Source organism: Ochotona curzoniae, unplaced genomic scaffold (assembly GCF_017591425.1).
Source record: "Ochotona curzoniae isolate NIBS_2020 unplaced genomic scaffold, NIBS_Ocur_1.0 contig_1302, whole genome shotgun sequence".
Lineage (NCBI taxonomy): Eukaryota > Metazoa > Chordata > Mammalia > Lagomorpha > Ochotonidae > Ochotona > Ochotona curzoniae.
Window position 1 is genome coordinate 1,741,075 of NW_024465035.1, and position 19,230 is coordinate 1,760,304.

General features: G+C 59.2%; 1 protein-coding gene across 6 annotated transcripts in view; it reads right to left on the reverse strand.

Annotated features, from left to right (window-relative positions):
- Window positions 1-15,438, reverse strand: part of ESYT3 (extended synaptotagmin 3) — a 35,555-nt gene extending 20,117 nt beyond the window's left edge. For 2 of the 6 annotated variants that reach the window (XM_041004291.1, XM_041004301.1), the window contains exon 1: window positions 6,679-7,159. In XM_041004291.1, the coding sequence (XP_040860225.1) occupies window positions 6,679-7,032 (354 nt within the window). In that variant the 5' untranslated portion in view covers window positions 7,033-7,159. Of the gene's footprint in view, window positions 1-6,678; window positions 7,160-7,444; window positions 7,668-13,796; window positions 14,017-14,634 lie in introns of those variants that run through there. The other 4 variants (XM_041004330.1, XM_041004321.1, XM_041004341.1 and 1 more) reach the window with 4 other exon arrangements.
- Window positions 15,439-19,230: the final 3,792 nt, after the last annotated feature.

A 19,230-nucleotide genomic window follows, 5' to 3' on the forward strand; every position in this document is an offset into this window, starting at 1 on the left:
CCACCCCCGACACAGGTGGCTCCTCTGTCCCAGGAGCTCCTGACTGGGGATCCAGAGTCACAGGCCTAATGCCTCAGGCTGCGGCTCCTAGGGCACAGCAGACCTCAAAGCTTCGAATCCCCCAAGAAGCAGAGACGGGCTAGAGCTGGAGGCAGAAGCCCCCCACTATCGCGACCTGCGGCAGGCGAGCCACCCCATCCCCTAGTCCCTTCAGAGTGGGTCACCGGATCCACTTCCGCCTCCCACTCGCAGCTGCTCTGCGCAGCTCCACAGCCACGCGGTGCAATGCATGTAATTCTACTTTGAATTGGTTTCATGCCAGGGACCAACTCGGCATTCTGGTGAGCTCCACCCCCACAGAATCACCCACCCTGCAAGGGATGGACCACAGGCCTGGAACATTCTCATGATGCCGGGAGCTGGCCACGCCAGCCCCCAAGTCCAAGCCGCCTAGAAGCCCCCCACCCCCAGACCAGAGCCCCCCGCAAGCAGAAACCCTCATGCAGCTGCTGAGCACAGGCCAGCGTTCCAGGCAGAGGGCTAACAGCGCAGGCCCAGCGGCTCCGGGCAATCACCGGCGCAGACGGACGGCTAAACCACCAAGTCCAGCTCAGAACTGCAAGTTCATTCAAGCCCCTCCCTTCCCCCACCCAGCAGCTCACCCACATCAGCATCCTTTTTCTTTTTATAAAGATTTATTCACTTTTATTGGTAAGTCAGATATTTTTACAGTTAAGTCGAAGGAGACACAAAAAGATCTTCCGTCTGCTATTTCACTCCAAGTGGCCCCAATGGTCGGAGCTGCGCCAATCCGAAGCAAGAAGCCCAGAGCCTCCTCTGGGTTTCCCACACGGGTGCAGGGTCCCAAGGCTTTGGGCCGTCCTCAACTGTTTTCCCAGGCCACAAGCAGGGAGCTGGATGGGAAGCGGGGCTGCAGGGATTAGAACCGGCACCCATATGGGATCCCGGTGTGTGCAACACAAGGACTTTAGCCACTAGGCTACCGCGCCAGACCCCAGCATTCTGTCTTTAGGCAGTGATGTCTGTCTCTCACCAAGACAAGGTCCCTAGTGGGGCCCACACAGCTGTGGCCCCGCAGCCCTGATGAAAGCGTTAGGCCATCAGAGCCTCCCGAGAGGCCCGCACACCGGAGGGCTTGGCTCCAGGGCCTGCCATCCCCAGGGGAGTTCAGCCCCAACAGGGAGATAACAACTCCCACAGAGGGTCAGACACACACAGACAGGCTATGGATACATGCAGGCAGACACGGACACACACTACACACAGGCAGGCAGATACACACACACAACACAGGCAAACATGGATAAACACACACTACACACACTACAGGCAGACTCGGGGACACACTGCACACAGGCAGACACAGACACTACACACAGGCAGACATGGACACACACACTGCACACAGGCACACACACTACACACAGGCAGACATGGACACACACACTACACACAGGCAGACACTACACACAGGCAGACATGGACACACACACTGCACACAGGCAGACACATTACACACAGGCAGACATGGACACACACACACTACACACAGGCACACACATTACACACAGGCAGACACAGCAGCCCGACCTGCAAACACACGCTTTCATTTCCTCTTCCCTGCACATAGGAACTTCTTACACGCACACATGCACACATGCTCACATCCCACATGCACATGCATGCTCACACATGCTCAGAGCAGAGCAGTTACAGCGGGGCCTACAAAAGGCGGCCCAGGGACTGCCCACTGCTCTGCGAGGCCCACACAGCTGTTCCTGCCCCCACCAGGGACGTGGGCCCTCATTCTCACCGACTCTGCTCGTACAGCCTTCCCCCACTGCCCTCAAGAGGGACACTTCACCACGGACCTGCTTCAGAATGGGCCACTCTTCAACCTGACCCAATGGACAGTGCTTTGCCAGCTTCAACTTGTGCCTGGCCCTGGCTGTGAGTCCACAGGCCTCTAACACACACGGCCCCACTCACACCCACACACCCTGACCTTAATCAGCTGGGCCTGCAGAAGCACCGCCCAGACGAGCCACGACAAGGCTGTCGTCTGTGACGGGGACTCCTACGCCAGGAGCTGCTGCCTTTGGCTAAGGGGCAAAGGTCAGAGCAGAGGGCGCTGGCCCTGAGCTGTCCACAGAGCAGCTTTGGAAAGGGTCCTGAGCGACCGTGGGTTTCCGGAACGTTCAGTGCTCAGGTTAATAACACATCTGCTCACTGGTCAGACAAGTCAGGGTCCCTAGCAGGTAACGACAGGGTGAGACAGCCGCGGAACTTGGATGCTCAGAATCTCCAGCCACGTCAGCCCGACCTCCAGCAGCCTGGGGACACACAACATCGCGAAGGGCTTCCGACAGGGGCATACTTGGAGAAACTCAGAGGGGAAGTAAAAGACCACTTTATTTTGGTGCCCCCCCAAAAAGTGGAATGCATGCCTTTGAGGGTCAGGGGAACGCAGATTATGAAAAAAAAAATATATGAATTTAAGAACTTCTATGCACCAAAATAAACTTCTAATTCTAGCTTTTCATGTACACGTCGGGCACAAGGCCGGGTGGTGGGGACCAGAAACGCTCCTTCCCTTCAAAGAGCGTTCAGTCTGCAGCAGAAGGCGACACCAAAGCAGAGGACGCACATCGGGAGCCGTGCCGAGGACCAGGAGGGGAGTCACAGGGCCAGGTGGGGAGCCCCGAGCACAGGGCAAGCCTGGAAATGCCTGGAAATGCCTCAACGGGGACGCGCAGGCTGCCATCGTCCTTAACGGCTCCTCGCAGTTGGTACCGAATGTCAACAATATATACAATCGGGGAAAGAGAAGGGGCAACCACAGCCTTCAAGATGTCATTATTTAAGGATAGCCATGGTTCACTGTCCAGATGGCCACAAGGACCAGGGCTGGCCAGGCTGAAGCCAGAATATTCCTCCGGGTCTAACTAAGCACCTGGGCCGCGCTCCTCTGCTTTTCCAGGCACAGAGCAGGGAGCTGGCCGCGAAGTGGAGCAGCCGGGACACATGCTGGTCCCAGGGACACCACTGTTACAGCTTCGTCCACCTCCTCCGCAAAGCAAGTACATCCTCATGGGACACTGTATCCCGGAATGACGAAACCACAATGTTTACTCGAGACTTTGAGGCTGTTCCTGAATATTCTACAAAGGGAATTCGTTTGCTTTGTAACCAGAAAAACCAGATTATTAGCCAGCTTATAACCACTTAACGCTAAAAACAAAACAAGGGCAGAGGAGTGTAAAGCGATTCTGAGGTCCTGAAACGACACCCAGGGCCCAGCAGAGCTGTGGACCAGGCGGCTGGGCGACTCCCAGGGCTGCAGGACCTGGCCAAGGCTGTGTGTCTGTGGCCTGGAGTGTACATAGATGCGACTTTATTCCTTTCCTATCCTATTTCCTGATGGGTCAGGAAAAAAAGTCTTCCATTCTTGTGTGGTATTTGCGGTAGAGGAAGAGGAGAAGGCAAACCCTGGCCTCGGGCGCTGGTAAACACGGGCATGCCACAAGTTCCAGCTTCCAGGAGACTGCAGGCGGGAAGGCACGGCGGGGCAGGGGAAGAGGAAGGCTGGGAAGTGACTGGAGCTTCCAGTGGCTCTGCCAGTCCACTGGGACATTCCCTCAGAGCTGCCACAGTGCTGGGCCAGCAGGGAACCAATGCCAACTCAGGCCAGCTCTCCATTCCACCCTGCCCCTGGGAACAGGGGCTGCAGCGCGCTGAGGCCACACCCCCTCTGTGGGCCCTGGCCTTCCACTGCCACATGACATATAAACCCACATGCTGGAGTGTCCCGGGGACCCTGGGCTCTCCTGTCTGCAGAGACCCAGCCCCACCTGAGGTCGGGGTGACTGGGTGCTCCCGCAGAACACGTGCACCCCGAGACGAGATGTGAGGAGCTTGCAACTGTGGAACACTTTGGAAAGAATCCCCTCCGCCCCCTCGTCCCCAGCCAGCAACACCATACACCACCTCTTCCTCCAAGCAGGCTTCCTGGGCCACTCTCTGCCCGGGTCAGCTCCCCGCCCCCACCACCCTAGCCTGTGGCTTCATGGGGCTGACCACACTGGTGAAGGTTGCTTTCCATCCAGGCGTGGGTTCTGAGAGGGCAGGGTTCTGTGTCACGCATCCTGTGACCCAGTCTGCAGAGCCAGCCTCCAGGAATGCCTGTTGGCTGGTTCCAGCATGAAAGCACAGATGCTTAAGAGCCCCCGAGCTGGACTGGCAGGAAGGAGCCCACAGCATCACTGATGGCCCAAGTGCAGCCTGGGGCGTGGGAAGGCCAGGAGGCTTCATCAAGACATGGGGCAGGGACCCAAAGGGCAGAACCTCCTTCCTGGGACTCAGCCTGGCTGCAGGACAGCCTGCGGGGCGGGGCAGGACCTCCAGGCTGAGACGTCCTCCTGGTCCACTGCCCCGCCAAGAACAGCTTCCACACTACACCAAAAAACTGCATCTGTGGGAAAACATGGGGCTCACGGGCGGCTAGAGGGTTTACAGCGGGGCCAGGCCACATCATGGCAAATGGAAGGCCCCGGTACCTTGATGTCCCCGTCCCCCTGACCCATCTAACCCGGAAGACCCTTCCCCTGGAAGCAGCCACACACGAGGACCATGGGACACTCCTGAGACTGATTCACCATTTGCCAGTGAGGAAACAGTTTGTCTTAATGGCAAGCAAAAAGACTAGTGTGTGACAGTGAGGGTCCCCAGCTGTGCTCCCAAACCCCAGGACAGGCTGGCCGTGTCCCCACCACTCCGCAGGCAGAGGGGCAGGGGAGGGGGGCTTCAACGCTCATGGTCTCCAGGCTGGGAGAGGCCCAGGGAGCAGGTCTCGACAGCCAGGCTGCAGCAGCCAGTGCGCTCCTCACAGCACGAAGCAGCCTCCCCAGCTGTTTCCTGGGTGTCCCCCCGAGCCCCGGCACCCAGGAAGGCCCCTGCCTGCTCCTTCGAGGTCCACTAAGCAGCTAGAGCCTGCACTTCCATGCACCCCCCAGCCTCTCCTGCTCCCCAGTGGGGCAGGGTGCTCAAATCACTTTCCCATGGCGAGCTCTTACTGCAGCCTGCCCCCCGGGCTGCCGCCTGCAGAGCCTTTCCAATCCGACCCCATGAGCTCCTGCAGCCTTCAGCACCAGGCCACGCCCCAGCTAGCCACCTCACACACACTAGCTGGGCCCCACACGGCAGACAGGCCAGCCCGCTGGCTCAGGCCCAGAGGCCATCCAGACCGTCTAACCAGGGGTGGGCAGAGCAGGTGGTTCTAGGCTGTGCCCTGCCAACGCGAGGGTGAGGCCGTGATGCAGGACAGCATGAGCAGCAAAGCGGGTGGCTGTCCACTCGAGGCTGGCCCCTCGGCAGGCCCTGGTCTCCAGCTGCTCGGCGGCCTTGAGAGCGAGTACGAGTCGCCCACCTGCCCTCTTGGTACAAGGTGTGCCACCACGTCCTGTGTCCCTGTGCCCAGCAGCGGCCCCTGGCGCTCCCCGAGGACAGCGGTCGTGAGCTTTTCACAGGGTCACACTCAGTCACAGCCTCTGCCCAGTCCCTGGAACTCTGTCACAGACCCCCCCATCCAGTCACACACTACAGACCACTGCTGGAGGCTGACCGCCCCACTCCATCCATGACTGTTAGCCCAGGCTTCTCTAATTGTCAATTTGGTAACAGCCTTTAGCAGCTTAATTAAGCAACGCTGAGGCCCTTAGGATGTGCTTAACACAGCTGGGGTCTTCCCAGAGCGAATGTGGACCAGGTCTACAGCAGGAGACAGAGGGAGTGGTCGTCCAAGAACCAAGGAGGGTGGACCGAACCAAGGCGGCCCAGTGGCCTAACCAACTCCAGTGACACCTGCGGCTCGTCCCCCACCTGCCACATGCAGAGGAAATGAGCAACTGTCCTTCGGGCCACCAGTCCGTGGAACTTTGTACAGCAGCCCTGGTTTAGTGTCTCTCACATACAGTAAATATCAACACGCCTTTCTAACACTGTCAAACCCACCTGTGTGGGCCAGGTGCGGCAAGTCCCGGCCCCTGTTAGCTGAGGCAAGGCAGGGCTCTGGGGGCACACCTTGCAAGGGGCGGGGGAGCCGCGGGGGGCGCAGTGTCACAACTCACCTTCGGAAAGGGACTGAACCCTCCCCTGGCCAGCGTGTCCCCAACTCCCGGATCACCCCGGACACGCCTACCCCCACCTCACCCCATCCCACACTGAGTTGTGTAATAGGCCCCAGAATTTTCCACCCAGTCCGACCGGCCTGGAAGCCCGGCTCCGCGCAGCACGCCCACCTTCCGCCTGCAGAACCCAACCAGGGCTTCGGCGCACGCAGCGAGCCCCCCTCTCCCCGCGCCCGCGTTCTGAATCAACAGGCATGTGGAAGAAAAGCCTCCTACTTCCCTCCCGACTAAGTGCAGAGTCCCAGACAGACGCTCTTGTTTTTCTCCTGGGTGTGGCCTGCCCGTGACTTTTCTCCCAGGCTTTGAGCCCGAACCCCAAAGCCAGCTTCTCCGCTGCCACACCGCAGCCGGAGCGGAGCTGCGGTGAGGATGACCGACGCATCGGGAACGGGTGCGCGCGCCCTAGCTCCCCGGCGGACTCCACCTGCTCCCCCAGCCCCGAAGGGCCCCCGCCCCGCCGCGGCCGGCTTACCCAGGCTGGCAGGTGCTGGCCCAGCAGCTCGCGGCTGATGAAGTGGCGCTCGTTGTCTAGGAATTCGAAGGCGGCCGCCAGGCGACCGAGCTTCCCGCGGCGGTTCCTGCGCCACCACATCCACAGCCCGGCGCCGAGCAGCAACCAGGTTATGCTGAGCCCCAGGTAGCCGGCCAGGTAGACCGGCGCCAGGTAGAAGAGCACGCGCGCCACGAAGGCGTAGAGCTCCGGCAGCAGCTGGCTGGACAGGCGCAGCTCGGGGCCCGGCTCGCGCTCCGTCTCCGGAGCTCGGGGACCGCTGGGCGCGCCCGGGGCGCTCGGGGCCCCGGAGGCGCAGGGCTCGTCCGCCTGCATCTCGCCGCTCAAGCGCCTCACAGGAGCTCAGGTCCGCGCGACGCCCCGACGCTCGGTCACATCTGTGCTCCAAGCGCGAGGACCAGGGCGCGGCGCCGCTCCCGCCCTGCCGGCACCAGCGGCTGCGTCCCCGGCGCGCGGCGCTCTGGCGCGCCCGGTGGCGCGGCGCCCGGGAGTACACCGAGCCGGGCGGGCCCTCCCTCCCACTGCCGACGTCTCCGCCCCGGGGCGGGCCCGGCTGAAGAAGGCAGGGGCAGGCCGCCCACCCGGATCCGTCGAGTTCCGTCGAGGAAACCGGCTGGGAGTGGTGGGCGCACCCTGAGACCCCCAGCGTCCGAGGCAGAGATGCCCAGGAGAGGCGCAGTGGCCCCTGGGGTGGGCCGAGTGCTGCCGCAGGCAGTCCGTGACTCACCGAGGCTTTAGCCGGCTGGTTCCTCGTGCACAAACAGCACCTGTGACCTGTTAGCTTCGCCCTCCTCCTGGATAAGATTGCCTCGTGCGATGAGCGTTTCCAACAGCGAATGCTTCTCAGATCCGAAGGTCTCTGGCCTTGCAGGAATCACTCAGCCAAAACGAAGGGTAAAGGCCCCCAACTCTTGTAGACAATCCTGTACACAATCCTGCTCTCAAATGCCCTGTAGATTAAAACAACAATAATAAACTGGCGAACTTTATTCCCCCCAAGGCTTCGGCTGGAGCTCTTTCCCCAAACCCTGCTCTTGCGTGGAGGTAGGGCAGTGCCTGCCAGGGCCCGCTCTGGTCCTGCTGACCTCATGTTATTGACTTGGCTTGTAGGACATTGTTCTCGGTGGCATTTTATAGTCACTAGGTGTTACTTGGACTTGGTACTGCTTTAAAAAATAAAAAAGATTTATATATTTGAAAAGCAGAGCTGTAAAGGGGGTGGTGATGGTGGTGAAAGCAGAGCCCCCCACCTGCTGTTTCATTGTCCACAGGGCTGCAAGAGCCCAGGGCTGAAGGCAAGAGCCCAGGGCTCCGTCCAGCTCGGTGGCCCTGGCACTTGGGCCGTCTTCCCAGCCCTCCCGGCGCATTAGCAAGGAGCTGGGTCGGAAACGGACTCAGACTGGAGCTCTGCTGTGGGTCGCCCATCACAGGCAGCTGCCCAGGGTGTGTCCAGCTGGGCTGATTCACCAAGGTCCCCTAGGGTCGTGTTTGTTAGGACACGGTCAGAACGTCCTTCTGCTTCAAGAGTTAGCTAGCCCCGTTAGCATCTTCACATCTCCCATTCTCTTGAGTCCTGAGTCTGCCAGGCAACTCGTGATGCTCTCCCTTCCTGTGGCTGCCGCACTCTGCCACCTACCGCACAGGCCCCACACGCAGCCCCTGCCCTCGGCACTGGCTCCCCTAACCTCGCAGGCCCTGCCCACGGCACGGGCTCCCCTAACCCCGCAGCCCCTGCCCGCCTGCCCTCAGCCCCCAGGCCTCCTTATCAGCAGAGAATCTGTGTGGTCTGCTTACAGGAAGTTCTAAAACTTTTTCTCTCACACGGTTTAGGTTTGACATTAAACTGGATTGAGATGCGATTACCCCAAATATCACTCTCCCAGAGTGGTTTTAGAATGTGAGCAAAGCTGTGCAAGCATTAGCCCTGATCCCGGAACATTCCCACCGCCCCCAACCCAGCAGAGGTCATCCCCTCACCCCTGCAGCACCTAGCCAAAGGTCCAGAATGTCCGTGGGTTTACTCCAGCTAGGCAGCCCAAGACTGCGCCTCACAGTTCCCCCTCCACAACACCTGACGTACAGGCTGCAGGTGCAGGGAGGCGCAGGAAGGGAGTGTGCTCAGGGAAGGGAGCTCGCTGCACGTGCTCATAGCTCATCTGTTGGAGGCTCAGTTGCCTTCTCCCTCCTGGCACCAGGCTGTCCCCAACCCGCACTCAGCAGGTGTGTGTGTCCCTGGGCAAGGGGTGCCATAGGGCCTGCACCTCCTCCCCTACAGGAGCCCAGCGCCTTCCTCTGTCTTGGGGGAACAAATTATTCAGGGAAGAAAGCAAGGCAGATGGTGCAGTTGGCCATCTGTGCCCTCGGCCATCCCAAGTCAGCATTCTGCTGCCAGGCAACCATAATGAAAACATACCATGTTTCCAACAAGATCGAAAACTAAGACCTGGGGCCAGCACTGTGGTGTAGTGGGTAAGGCCGCCACCTGCAGTGCTGACATCCCAAATTGGTGCTGGTTTGTGTTCCACCTGCTCCATTTTCCATCCAGCTCCCTGCCTGTGGCCTGGGAAAGCAGTTGAGGACGGCCCAAAGCCTCGGGACGCTGCACCTGCATGGGAGATCCGGAAGAAGCTCCTGGTTTCAGCTCAGCTCAGCTCTGACATTATGGCCACTTAGGGAGTGAGCCAGCAGACGGAAGACATTTCTGTCTCTTTGTCCCCTTCCCTTGACCCCATAATTCTCCCAAGTAAAACAAACAACATCTTAAAAATGACCCCAGGGAAGGGATGAGGCCAGAGTGGGCAGCACCTGGAGCCTGCCCAGGGTTTCTGAGTCTGCGGTCTGGAGTGACAGAAGGGAGAGAGGGAGAGAAGCAGATCTCCCTTCTGCTGGCGTGTTCCTCAAGTGGCTACAAGAACTGGGGCTGGTGTAGGCTGAAGCCAGGACCTCCGGGAGGGTCTCCCATGTGGGTGCACCTGGTGGCCACAAGGGACCCTGCTGAGCAGGTCCCCCGGCCAGTCGTGCTGAGCAGGTCCCCCTGGCCAGTCGTGCTGAGGGACCGTGCTGGGTAGGTCCCCCGGCCAGTCGTGCTGAGGGAGGTGTTTGGCAAACAGTGGTGAACTTGCCAGGCAGGAAGCACCTTTTCCCTTGGAGCACAGGAGGCTGCTGTGGGGAGAGCTAAAGCAGGTGGCAGAGGGATCCAGCCTCTGCCATGTCTCCCTCCCTGGAGCCCGCCCGCTCTGCCACGGCGCCCTCCGGTGGCCAGGGCGGGTACTGTGCGGGTTCCTCCCTCGTGATTTTGGGCTGGCAGCGGGAGCTCGTCCAGCCGCAGCTGCTGCTGCGATTATAATGCTGGTGGTGCCCAACACAGCAAGGACGCGGCTTGGAGAGCTAGCTCTGCATGGCAGACACTGTTCTGAGCTCCCGAATGCATGAATTCGATTAAGCCTCGCAGCCGCCCTACAGGATTACCGTGTGCTCAGATGGGGGAACCCAGACCCGCCTGGCACTTGCCGCTGAGCCCTGTGGGATCTGGGGGAGGCCAGAGGGGAGGGGGGTCGTTTGGCCGACGCTCAGGGTCCTCCTTGGGCTTCCCCGCGGGATGCGCCCCGGCGCGCAGCTTGCCGCGGCGGCCGCCAGAGGGCGCCGCTCACACAGACGCCGGGCCAGGGTGTCCTGCGTCCATCAGGACGGCCCAGCCCTGGACCCAGCACTGCACTGTCAACTCCACCCTGGGGTTTCCGCTTCCTTTGACTCCAGCCCGCCCACCCCCACGCGGAGGTGAGTACTATGCAGGGACTTTGAGACTGAAGGGGTCTGACCCTGACAGTGGCAATGGACAGCCTCGCTGGGTTTGCCCTGGGGTAGGGGGCAGAGATGCACCCACCACCCAGGCCAAGGCCAAGGCCAAGACACACTGCCCTCCGCTTGGTTCCTACAGCCTAGGAGTGCTGCCCTAAATAGCGGGGCTCTTGGTGACCTTGGCCATGCAGAAGTGGGCTGATGGAAGAAGGGAAAGGTTTGAGAAAATGGGGCCTGCTGGGCTCAGGTGAGCAAATTTGCGGTGAAGGGAATCTGTGAAGGAAATTCCCCACCAGGGCTGGGGTGGGCAGAAAGATGGAGAGCTGTGTGCTTGAAGGAATGGTGCTACTGGCACGACTGGCTTAGCCACTTCACACCTAACTCCAGAACAAACTGGCCAGGAATTGAAGTTTAAGAATGGCAAACAATGACCCAGAACCTGCCACGGACCAATCGTTGCTTCATAAACATTTCCACTTCTATACAATGGTAACTCCATTCCCATAATTTATTAATTGGAAGCATCTATAAAGAAAGAGGCAGGCCATGGCACTGCAGGCTAAGTTGCCACTTGCAGCAGCAGCAGCATCCCACATGGGGGCTGCTTCAAGTCCTGCTGCTTCACTGCCAACCCAGCTCCCTGCTTGTGGCCTGGGAAAGCAGTCAAGGACGGCCCAAGTCCTTGGGACCTGCACCTGGATGGGAGACCCAGAAGAAGCTCCTGGCTCCTAGCCTCGGACCAGCCCATCTCTGATTATTATGGCCATTTGAGGAGTGAACCAGCAGATGGAAGCTCTCTTCTCTGTTGTAACTCTGCCTTTCAAATAAAAATTAATCTTTCTTATTTTTCAAAGATGCAACTGTGAAGTTATTAGAAGAAAATAGTAATACTGGGATGAAAAAGGACCTTGTTAGCACAATCTCAAAGACAAAATCCAAGAAAAGGAAAATTATAGCTCTAAAATGTCAAATGTTAATAGTGTAAAAAGAAGTCACACAGACTAGGAAAGGGGGGATTCTGTCCTGTTGCAGCCCCTGGGGGCTGGCATGCGCTGGCTCGGTGTGGGCAAGTCAGAGCCAACGCAGTGCCACGGTGGACGCCGGGAGGCCGTCTGTGACATAGGGGTGGAGGTGGGGAGGGAAAGCCGAATTCCAGCAGCCCGGAGCTGACAAGGGGTCTGCAGGAAGGGGAGCCAGAACCGGCTCCTGAAGACCAAGCCCACGGCCGCCCTGCTCCGCCCGCAGTGGGAGTGTGTGTCCGCACTCCTCCCTGAGCTGCCGCTGGTTACCCAGGGGCTGCAGGTGCTGTGGCTGGCAGGGCTGAGCGGGGAGACGCCCTCCTCCTGGGACACAGCACTCCGGAGCCCTTCCCTGCCTGTTCCGGGAAGACTGCGTTCACTGTTTTCACAAACAGCGCTAACACCCTCACCTAGCTTGTTTGATGGGAGAATTTTTGTTTTTCACTTATTGCTTAAGGAGGGTTTTATAACCTCTCTGTGCAGCTACTGCGCTGTGGTTAGGAAACCACTCTAAAGTGCTGAATCCTGCTGTTCTCCCTTCAATCAACTGCTCATTTAGAGGGAGAAAAAGGTGGCTCTTTGGGCTGGCAGTCAACACTCCCACTTCCCCGTCGGGTGGCTCTCAAGTCCCCGTGGGAGGCGGCCCCAGTTTCTGGCTGCCGCGCCAGCCCTGCCCTCGCTGGCTCTGGTGCGAGCTGAGCGGTGAGCCAGCAGGTGGGAGTGGTCTGTCCACCTCTGCTTCACACATTAATGGAAGCATTACATTCGGGGAGAAAACTCTGCCGTGAATATGACCAAAAAAAGGTCCACACGCAAGCTGTAAAAGCCAGTAAAGAGGAAACACCAGACTGCAGGGCGCGTTGAAGAGGCAGAGCGGCAGTTCATGAGAAAACAAAACTGACAAATGCCCAGGCCAGTCTCACTGGGGACAAGTGAAAACAAAATGAACCCGGATTCCACTTTGTAGATATTTCCACTGAAGATATTTCCACTGAATGAAGCGTTCCAAAGACACCAGCACCCAGGGAGGTGTGTGTGCAGGGCCTGAACGGTCAAGATTTCTTTTACTTGCTTGAAAAGCAGAGGGAAGGAGAGGGGACAGTGCTCTCCGTCCACTGGTCCCCACCCACCCCCCCAGGCCGCCCAGCTGGAGCTGGAGCTGGGGCCGGGAGCCGGGGCTGGGGCCAGGAGCTGGAGCTGGGGCCGGGAGCCGGGGCTGGGCGGCTTGCCTGGGAGCAGGGTACACGCTGTCGGGCCGCCCTTTGCTGCTTTCCCAGGTGTGTTGACAGGGAGCTGAATGGGAAGAGCAGCAAGTGGGACGCCAGCGCCATGGGCAGAGGCTTAACCTGCTGTGCCAGGCCTCAGGTTCCGGAAATGAGTGTCCCTGCTGCACCTCTAAGCCGCATCGCTCTCTGCTGCCTGGCCGGAGCGTGACTTGTTTGGTCACCCCTGTTCACTGGCGGACGTCACCTTTGCTCACCATCCCTTCCCTGGTTATTGCTTCAGGAGCGGGCCCTGGGTGTGGCATTTTTAGCATGGAGGAATTTATCTTTATTAACACTAGAAGCCAAATTGTTTCCTTCCCACGAGGGCTGGGTCCCCTTTGATTGGCAAGGTTAGCTGGGCGAGAGCGCAGCTCCGAGGAGCTCTAGGACCTTGCAGGGGCAAGTGGAGGTGTCTGAGGGGCAGAGGAGGGGTGGGAGGGCAGGCTGGGGCAGGGGCCGGGCTCCTCTAGGCCGCGGGGAGGGTGGTCCCAGCAGAGCCCAGGGGCGAGGCTGTGGTCACACCTATGCTGCAGGCTCCTGGCTGGCATTCAAATGCCAAGGCCCGGTGCCAGCCATTGTTTTGAACGAAAGCGACAGCCATTAAGTGCTGGCAGCTGCAGGAGCCAGCTTTCTGTTATGGAGAAAGCAAATCAAGGCAGAGGGAGGCTGGCCCACTGCCCAGGGTCACCCGCCAGCAACACGGCTGGGCACAGCCTCATCAGCACCCACAGAGCCCCAGGCACCGCTGCCCAGGGTCACCCGCCAGCAACACGGCTGGGCACAGCCTCATCAGCACCCACAGAGCCCCAGGCACCGCTGCCCAGGGTCACCTGCCAGCAACATGGCTGGGCACAGCCTCATCAGCACCCACAGAGCCCCAGGCACTGGGCACACCAGGAACCTCAGCTGGCCCGCTGCAGAGGAAACCCAGAGGGTGCAGGAGACCTTGTGGTGGCACCACGGAAAGCAACTATTGTTCTCCCATCCAGGAACCCACCTGCCAGGTCAGCGTCCTCCAGCTGCCTCTCGGGGAGCAGTGCGGGGGCACCCTGGGCTGTGGAGTCTTCCTTGCTGTGCTAACTGCTGGCTTTTGCTGGTCGGGACTTACCCCCACGGAGACCTGGAGAGGCAGCAACGGGAGGACAGACCTGCCTGGAGGCGGTGTCCAGGGCCACAGCGAGCGCTGCCCCGGGTGTGAGCCCAGGAGCACGAACACCCTGGAACATGACGACACTGAAGTTGAGTGCTGCTGATGCACCTCAGGAACCCCTCACCCCCTCGCCCCCTCACCCCCCCCGAGGGAGGAGAGGCATGAGAAGGTCGTCCTCAGGCCAGGGGAGGGGACCTGGCTGAGGCTAGCTCCGTCCTCAGCCTGGCTGGACCCTGGTGAGCACAGCGCAGGCTCCCCAGCCACACCTGGGTGCCCACCCAGGCCTCGTCCCTTCCACTGCCCCTGGGCCTCCGTGTCTCTTTCTAGACAGCAAGCAGCACTTGGCTGACCTCACGGGTCAGTGTGAGAATCCAGCAAGATACTAAGTAACCGGAGCATAACTCCACTTCGCCATGAGCGCTGCACAGAACCGGCCTTGCTGCCTCTGTCCTGCCTTTGCTCCGAGCCACGCGCCAGCTCTGAAGGTGCCCAAGTCCCCTCCAGGTCCCTGGTGAAAAGGGCCTGATGCCCAGCTCCACCCACAGCCAATGCGCGCGCGCGCGCGTGTGTGTGTGTGTGTGTGTGTGTGTAGGGGGTATTATTGCCCGAGTCCCCTCCGGTCCCCGGTGACTCTAAAATGCTGAATGGCTGGAATGTAAGTTCTGGCTTTAAATGCTGTTCCTACCTTCGCCACAGACCGCTCCTCTCTGCCAGGCCGTGGGCAAACGTGGTCACCTGGGCTAAACGTGGTCCAGGACGTTGGGGGGGCCCTTGGAGGAGGTGCTGTGGGCATGATGGGAGAGTCACGCGGGGCCCTGGGCACGGGAGGGAGGGGCTGAGCAGTTCTGTCAGCGTTCTCGGACGTGGTGAGGGCAGCTCTGTCCCTTTCATTTCCTCTTTGTCCTCGCAGCACGGACTGGGAGCAGTGACACAGACCAACAAGAGACAAGAGCGGGGACGAGGTTAAAGAGGTGGCCTCATCTCACGCGGGGCAGCACCGGGGGCAGCGCCACAATTCCACGGTGACCTTGCCCCAGAAATGCTTGCACAACGCACATCCCTCACTTTGCGTACAACTTTCTAGCTGGTGGAGTCAAGGCTAGCTCCCTGCACAGGGCCTGGGGGGATGGAGAAAGGAGGGGCCTGGGTGGCCGTGAGGACCCTACCAATCAACCTTACAAGGAAAACAGAAGCACCTGGCGGCAGCTCCGCCTTCCAGCACGAGGAGCCCACGGAGCTGAGGCCTGGGACAGGAACCTCTCTCCTTACCTGTCTGGGTGTCCTCAGCCCGAAAAGCAGCAAGCTCCCTGCAGGGTCCACTCCATGTGGGCTGGCAGCGTCACCGATTTCTCCTTCATTGCATCGAGGACAGGCCTGCAATGTACATTTCCGCTTCCGTTTCTTCTGTTTAAAGAGTTATTAATTTTTGCTGCAAAGTCAGATTTACAAAGAGGAGGAGAGACAGAAAGGAAGTTCTTCTGTCCGCTGGTTCACTCCTCAAGTGGCCACAACAGCCAGAGCTGAGCTGATCCGAAGCCAGGAGCCAGGAGATTCTTCCAGGGTCTCCCATGCAGGTGCAGGGTCCAAGGCTTTGGGCCGTCCTCGACTGCTTTCCCAGGCCTCAAGCAGGGAGCTGGATGGGAAGTGGAGCAGGGACTGGAACCAGCACCACCCACATGAAATCCTGGCAAGGATTTAGTCCCTGAGCTTTTGCGCTGGGCCTTGGAAGGTGCACCTGTTACAAGTCTTCTGGAGATGCTGTGGCTGGGAGGACTCTGCCCAACGCCACTCCCTCCCTGAGTGTGCAGCCAAGGTGCTGTGTCACAGCCACAGTGCAGGACTGCAGTGCAAGCTTCAGGCTGACGCTTACCTCATGGCCAGCAGGTGCCAGCAGTTCACTGAAAATATTCCTCCATTTGGCTTGGGATGTGTTAGATTTTAAACGCACTTAAAGTTCTCATGTGCAGCCAAGTCCTTTTATGTCAGGCTGAAAACGCCACACTCGATGAGATGCTATAGGAGGTTTTCTATTCCAGCAGGGCAGGACCGGGAGGGGGTGGTGAGAGAGGGAAGGGAGAGCACGAGGGGCACACCTGGGCACCCCTTTACGCCATTCAGGTGAGCGGGCAAGGTGAGGGGGAATTGGGAGGGACTGAGGGCGGGCCCCAGGGGGTTAGTGCCTGAGACCAGTCGGTAAGGGGGGTTGGGGAAGGGGCTGCTGAGACACTGCACAGGTCTAGAGGCAGCTGGGTCTGAGTGGGGGTTGGGAGAGCCGCTCCTGCTGCAAACACACAACTGGAGGTCATCAGTACAAGACTCAAGACAGACCACCAAGAGAGTGAGTACGGGTGGACAGGTGGTGACCCCGAGAACAGGTTAGGTAGACAGTGGAGTGACCCGCCAAGGACACCAGAAGGCACGGCCAGTGCAGAAAAACCAAGAGACAGCAGCCCCTGGAAGGCCAAGGAAAAGCAGTTGGATGCAACAGGGAGGTCATGGTGGCCTCAAGATGGGCGGTGCTGGGGGAGCAAGGAGAGGCCCTTCGGAGCAGTTTAAAGAGAAAGACAGGACAAGGAGTCACGCAAGCAAGTTAACGGGACATTTCCAAGACTTCTTCTGTAAGACAGCAGGGAAGCAAGGGGTTATGGTGGAGCAATGAGTTCAAGATGGGGGTGTTGAGCAGAGAGCCAGTGATGAGACAGAGGTGGGTGGTAGACAGGGCAACACCCCAGGGTTCTAGGTCCCAGGAGCATGGCTGGTTCATCAGGAACAACTGAGGCAGAGCAGGCAATGCAGAAGCAGGTGGCGGAAGACATCTGGCGATTCTGTGCGGCTGACTTCAACTGTCTGCAAGAAAGGGGAAAGCATTGGCTGAAAGCAAGCGAGATTTGACACAGAGAACTGAAGACACCAGTCGTGCAGACCACACGGCCAAGGAATGCCCTTGGCTGCCAGAGCTGGGACGGGGGAAGAGCAGGTTCTCGCTGGGGTCTCCAGAGGGCGTGGCCCTGCTGTCTCTCTGGCCGCAGCCCGTGATATTGACTTTGGACTTCTGGTCTCAAGAGCCGTGGGAGAGCCCATTTCTGCTTTCAGCCACTCAGTCCATAACAGTGTGTTGTAACAACCACAGGAAACCAGTGTGGGACTGGTGGAGCCACAATGGACCGTGAGAAGAATCTTCAGCCTGTCCCACACCACACACCTGGCCCCCGGCCAACGGCCAGGCCCAGGGCAGGTCCAAACATGCAGGTGGAATGAGCGAATGGGCAGCCAACAGGCCCGAGGGTCCCCCACACCGTCACTCTCCTCTCCAGCTCAGCCACTTGGGGAGTGAATCATTGGATGGAAGATCTTCCTCTCTGTGTATCTGACTTTGCAATAAATAAAAAAAATTAAAAAAATTTTTTTTTTATTGGAAAGTCAGATATAGAGAAGAGACAAAGATCCTCCGTCCGCTGGTTTATTCCCCAAGTGGCCGCAACAGCCAGAGCTGAGCCACCCAAAGCCAGGAGCCTCTTCCTGGTCTCCGGTGTGTGTGCAGGGTCCCAAGGACTTGGGCCATCCTCTGCTGCTTCCCCAGGCCACCAGCAGGGAGCCAGATGGGAAGTGGAGCTGCCGGGATTAGAACCGGCGCCTGTATGGGATCCCTGTGCGTGTAAGGTCCCCCGCAAAGAAACACGTGAAGAGCAGAAAATTAAACTTGTAACTGTCCCTGAAGGCCGACACCGCTGTGACAGCACGGGGGTGACGGGGAGGGACAGCCCCGCCTACAGACAGGGAATTATAACTCACTGTGCACAAGAGTCTGACAAGAGCACAGCACAGCTCTGTCCAGCGTCCAGGGCTTGTGCTCACCTGCAGAGACACGGCCACCAGCACGCTCCTGCTCACCGAGAGTGTGGCAGGAAGAACCAAGGCGACGGTGCCCTGGGAGGTGGGAGTTCCGGGCGAAGCCTTCCAGATATAACAAGACAGCCAAGTCTTTCTTTTCTTTATTAATGAGTCGAGATACACAAAGACTTAATAAAAAGTTACATAAAAGGCTCAAGCATCATGGAAATCTTCAGGCAACCCTCTTGTTCCCCGACGATGGCTGCCTGTTAACACTGTGTAACAAGCTGGGCACCCACAGGTGCTCCACGACGGCTGCCTGTTAACACTGTGTAACAAGCTGGGCACCCATGGGTGCTCCAGGATTCAAGTATCTCATTCTAAGTAAACCCAACACGGAGTTCCGCACCCAGTGGGCTGCTGACAGGGCTGGGTGCAGAGGAGGGCTGGCTCTGAACGGACTGTGACAGGGCTTCAGGGGATCTTCCCAGAGTTACAACAGCCATGTGTTAGTAGTTCACATCTCCCGTAAAGGGGCCAAGCAAGCACTGCCCCCACCGTCCCCTCCACGTGGAAGGCCCTGGGCACTTTATGGAAGCCATCCCCCAGGGGGCAGAGTGCATGGAAAGGAGTGGCCATGGTCCCATGGTGGGCATTCGCTCTGCAGAGGGGGTCAGAGGGAGGAAACTGAGCTCACACCTGCCAGGGCGTGGGGCCAGGGGACTTCAGGAAGGGCGAGTTCCAGGGCAATGGGCCTACACCAGCTCCTGGAAAACCCATGGGAACATAAAGATACCAACATGGCCGCAGGTCCCAGTAGGATGTTCACTCACACAGGCTCACGGCCAAAGCAGGCACCCCAGACTGGCTCTGCCAGGTGACGCTGGAGGAGCTGGCAGAGGTGCCATCCAGAAGCCACCTCTGTCGCCAGGGCCTGTCTCCATAAACGGACTCAGCTCACTGACGGGGCGAGGGGGAGGTGTGGAGCAAGCTTCTGTCTTGGGCAACTGTGGAATTGAGCTGTGGGTGGCAGGTGCAGGACAGAGGCCCAGAAATGGGGGAGCAGAGCCGGGAGTGGGCAGAGCCCTCGTGTCTGGGTACTTGTCTGGCTGCAATGGTCCATCCCCCTAGCCAGGATCTGCTGCTGGTGGCTGGTGCCCTACGTTCCAGACTTGGCATCCTCCTCCATCCTGTTCCTCATCTCCAACTGGCAACTGGTACCGAACTGCACGGGGGCCCACTGTGGAGGCAGCTCTGGGAAGGCCACGCTTGGCAACAGCTCAGAATGCCCACTAGCATCACCGGGGCCAGGGCACAGAAGTGCCTCACCTGGAATGTTCTCTTGGCCTTTACGAGAACAGAGAAAGAGCCATTCAGATGCACAAAAAGCTTGACTTCCAACCAGCAGAAGTCCAGGGCCATCCTCTGGCTGGCCTGCTCAGAGGGTGGA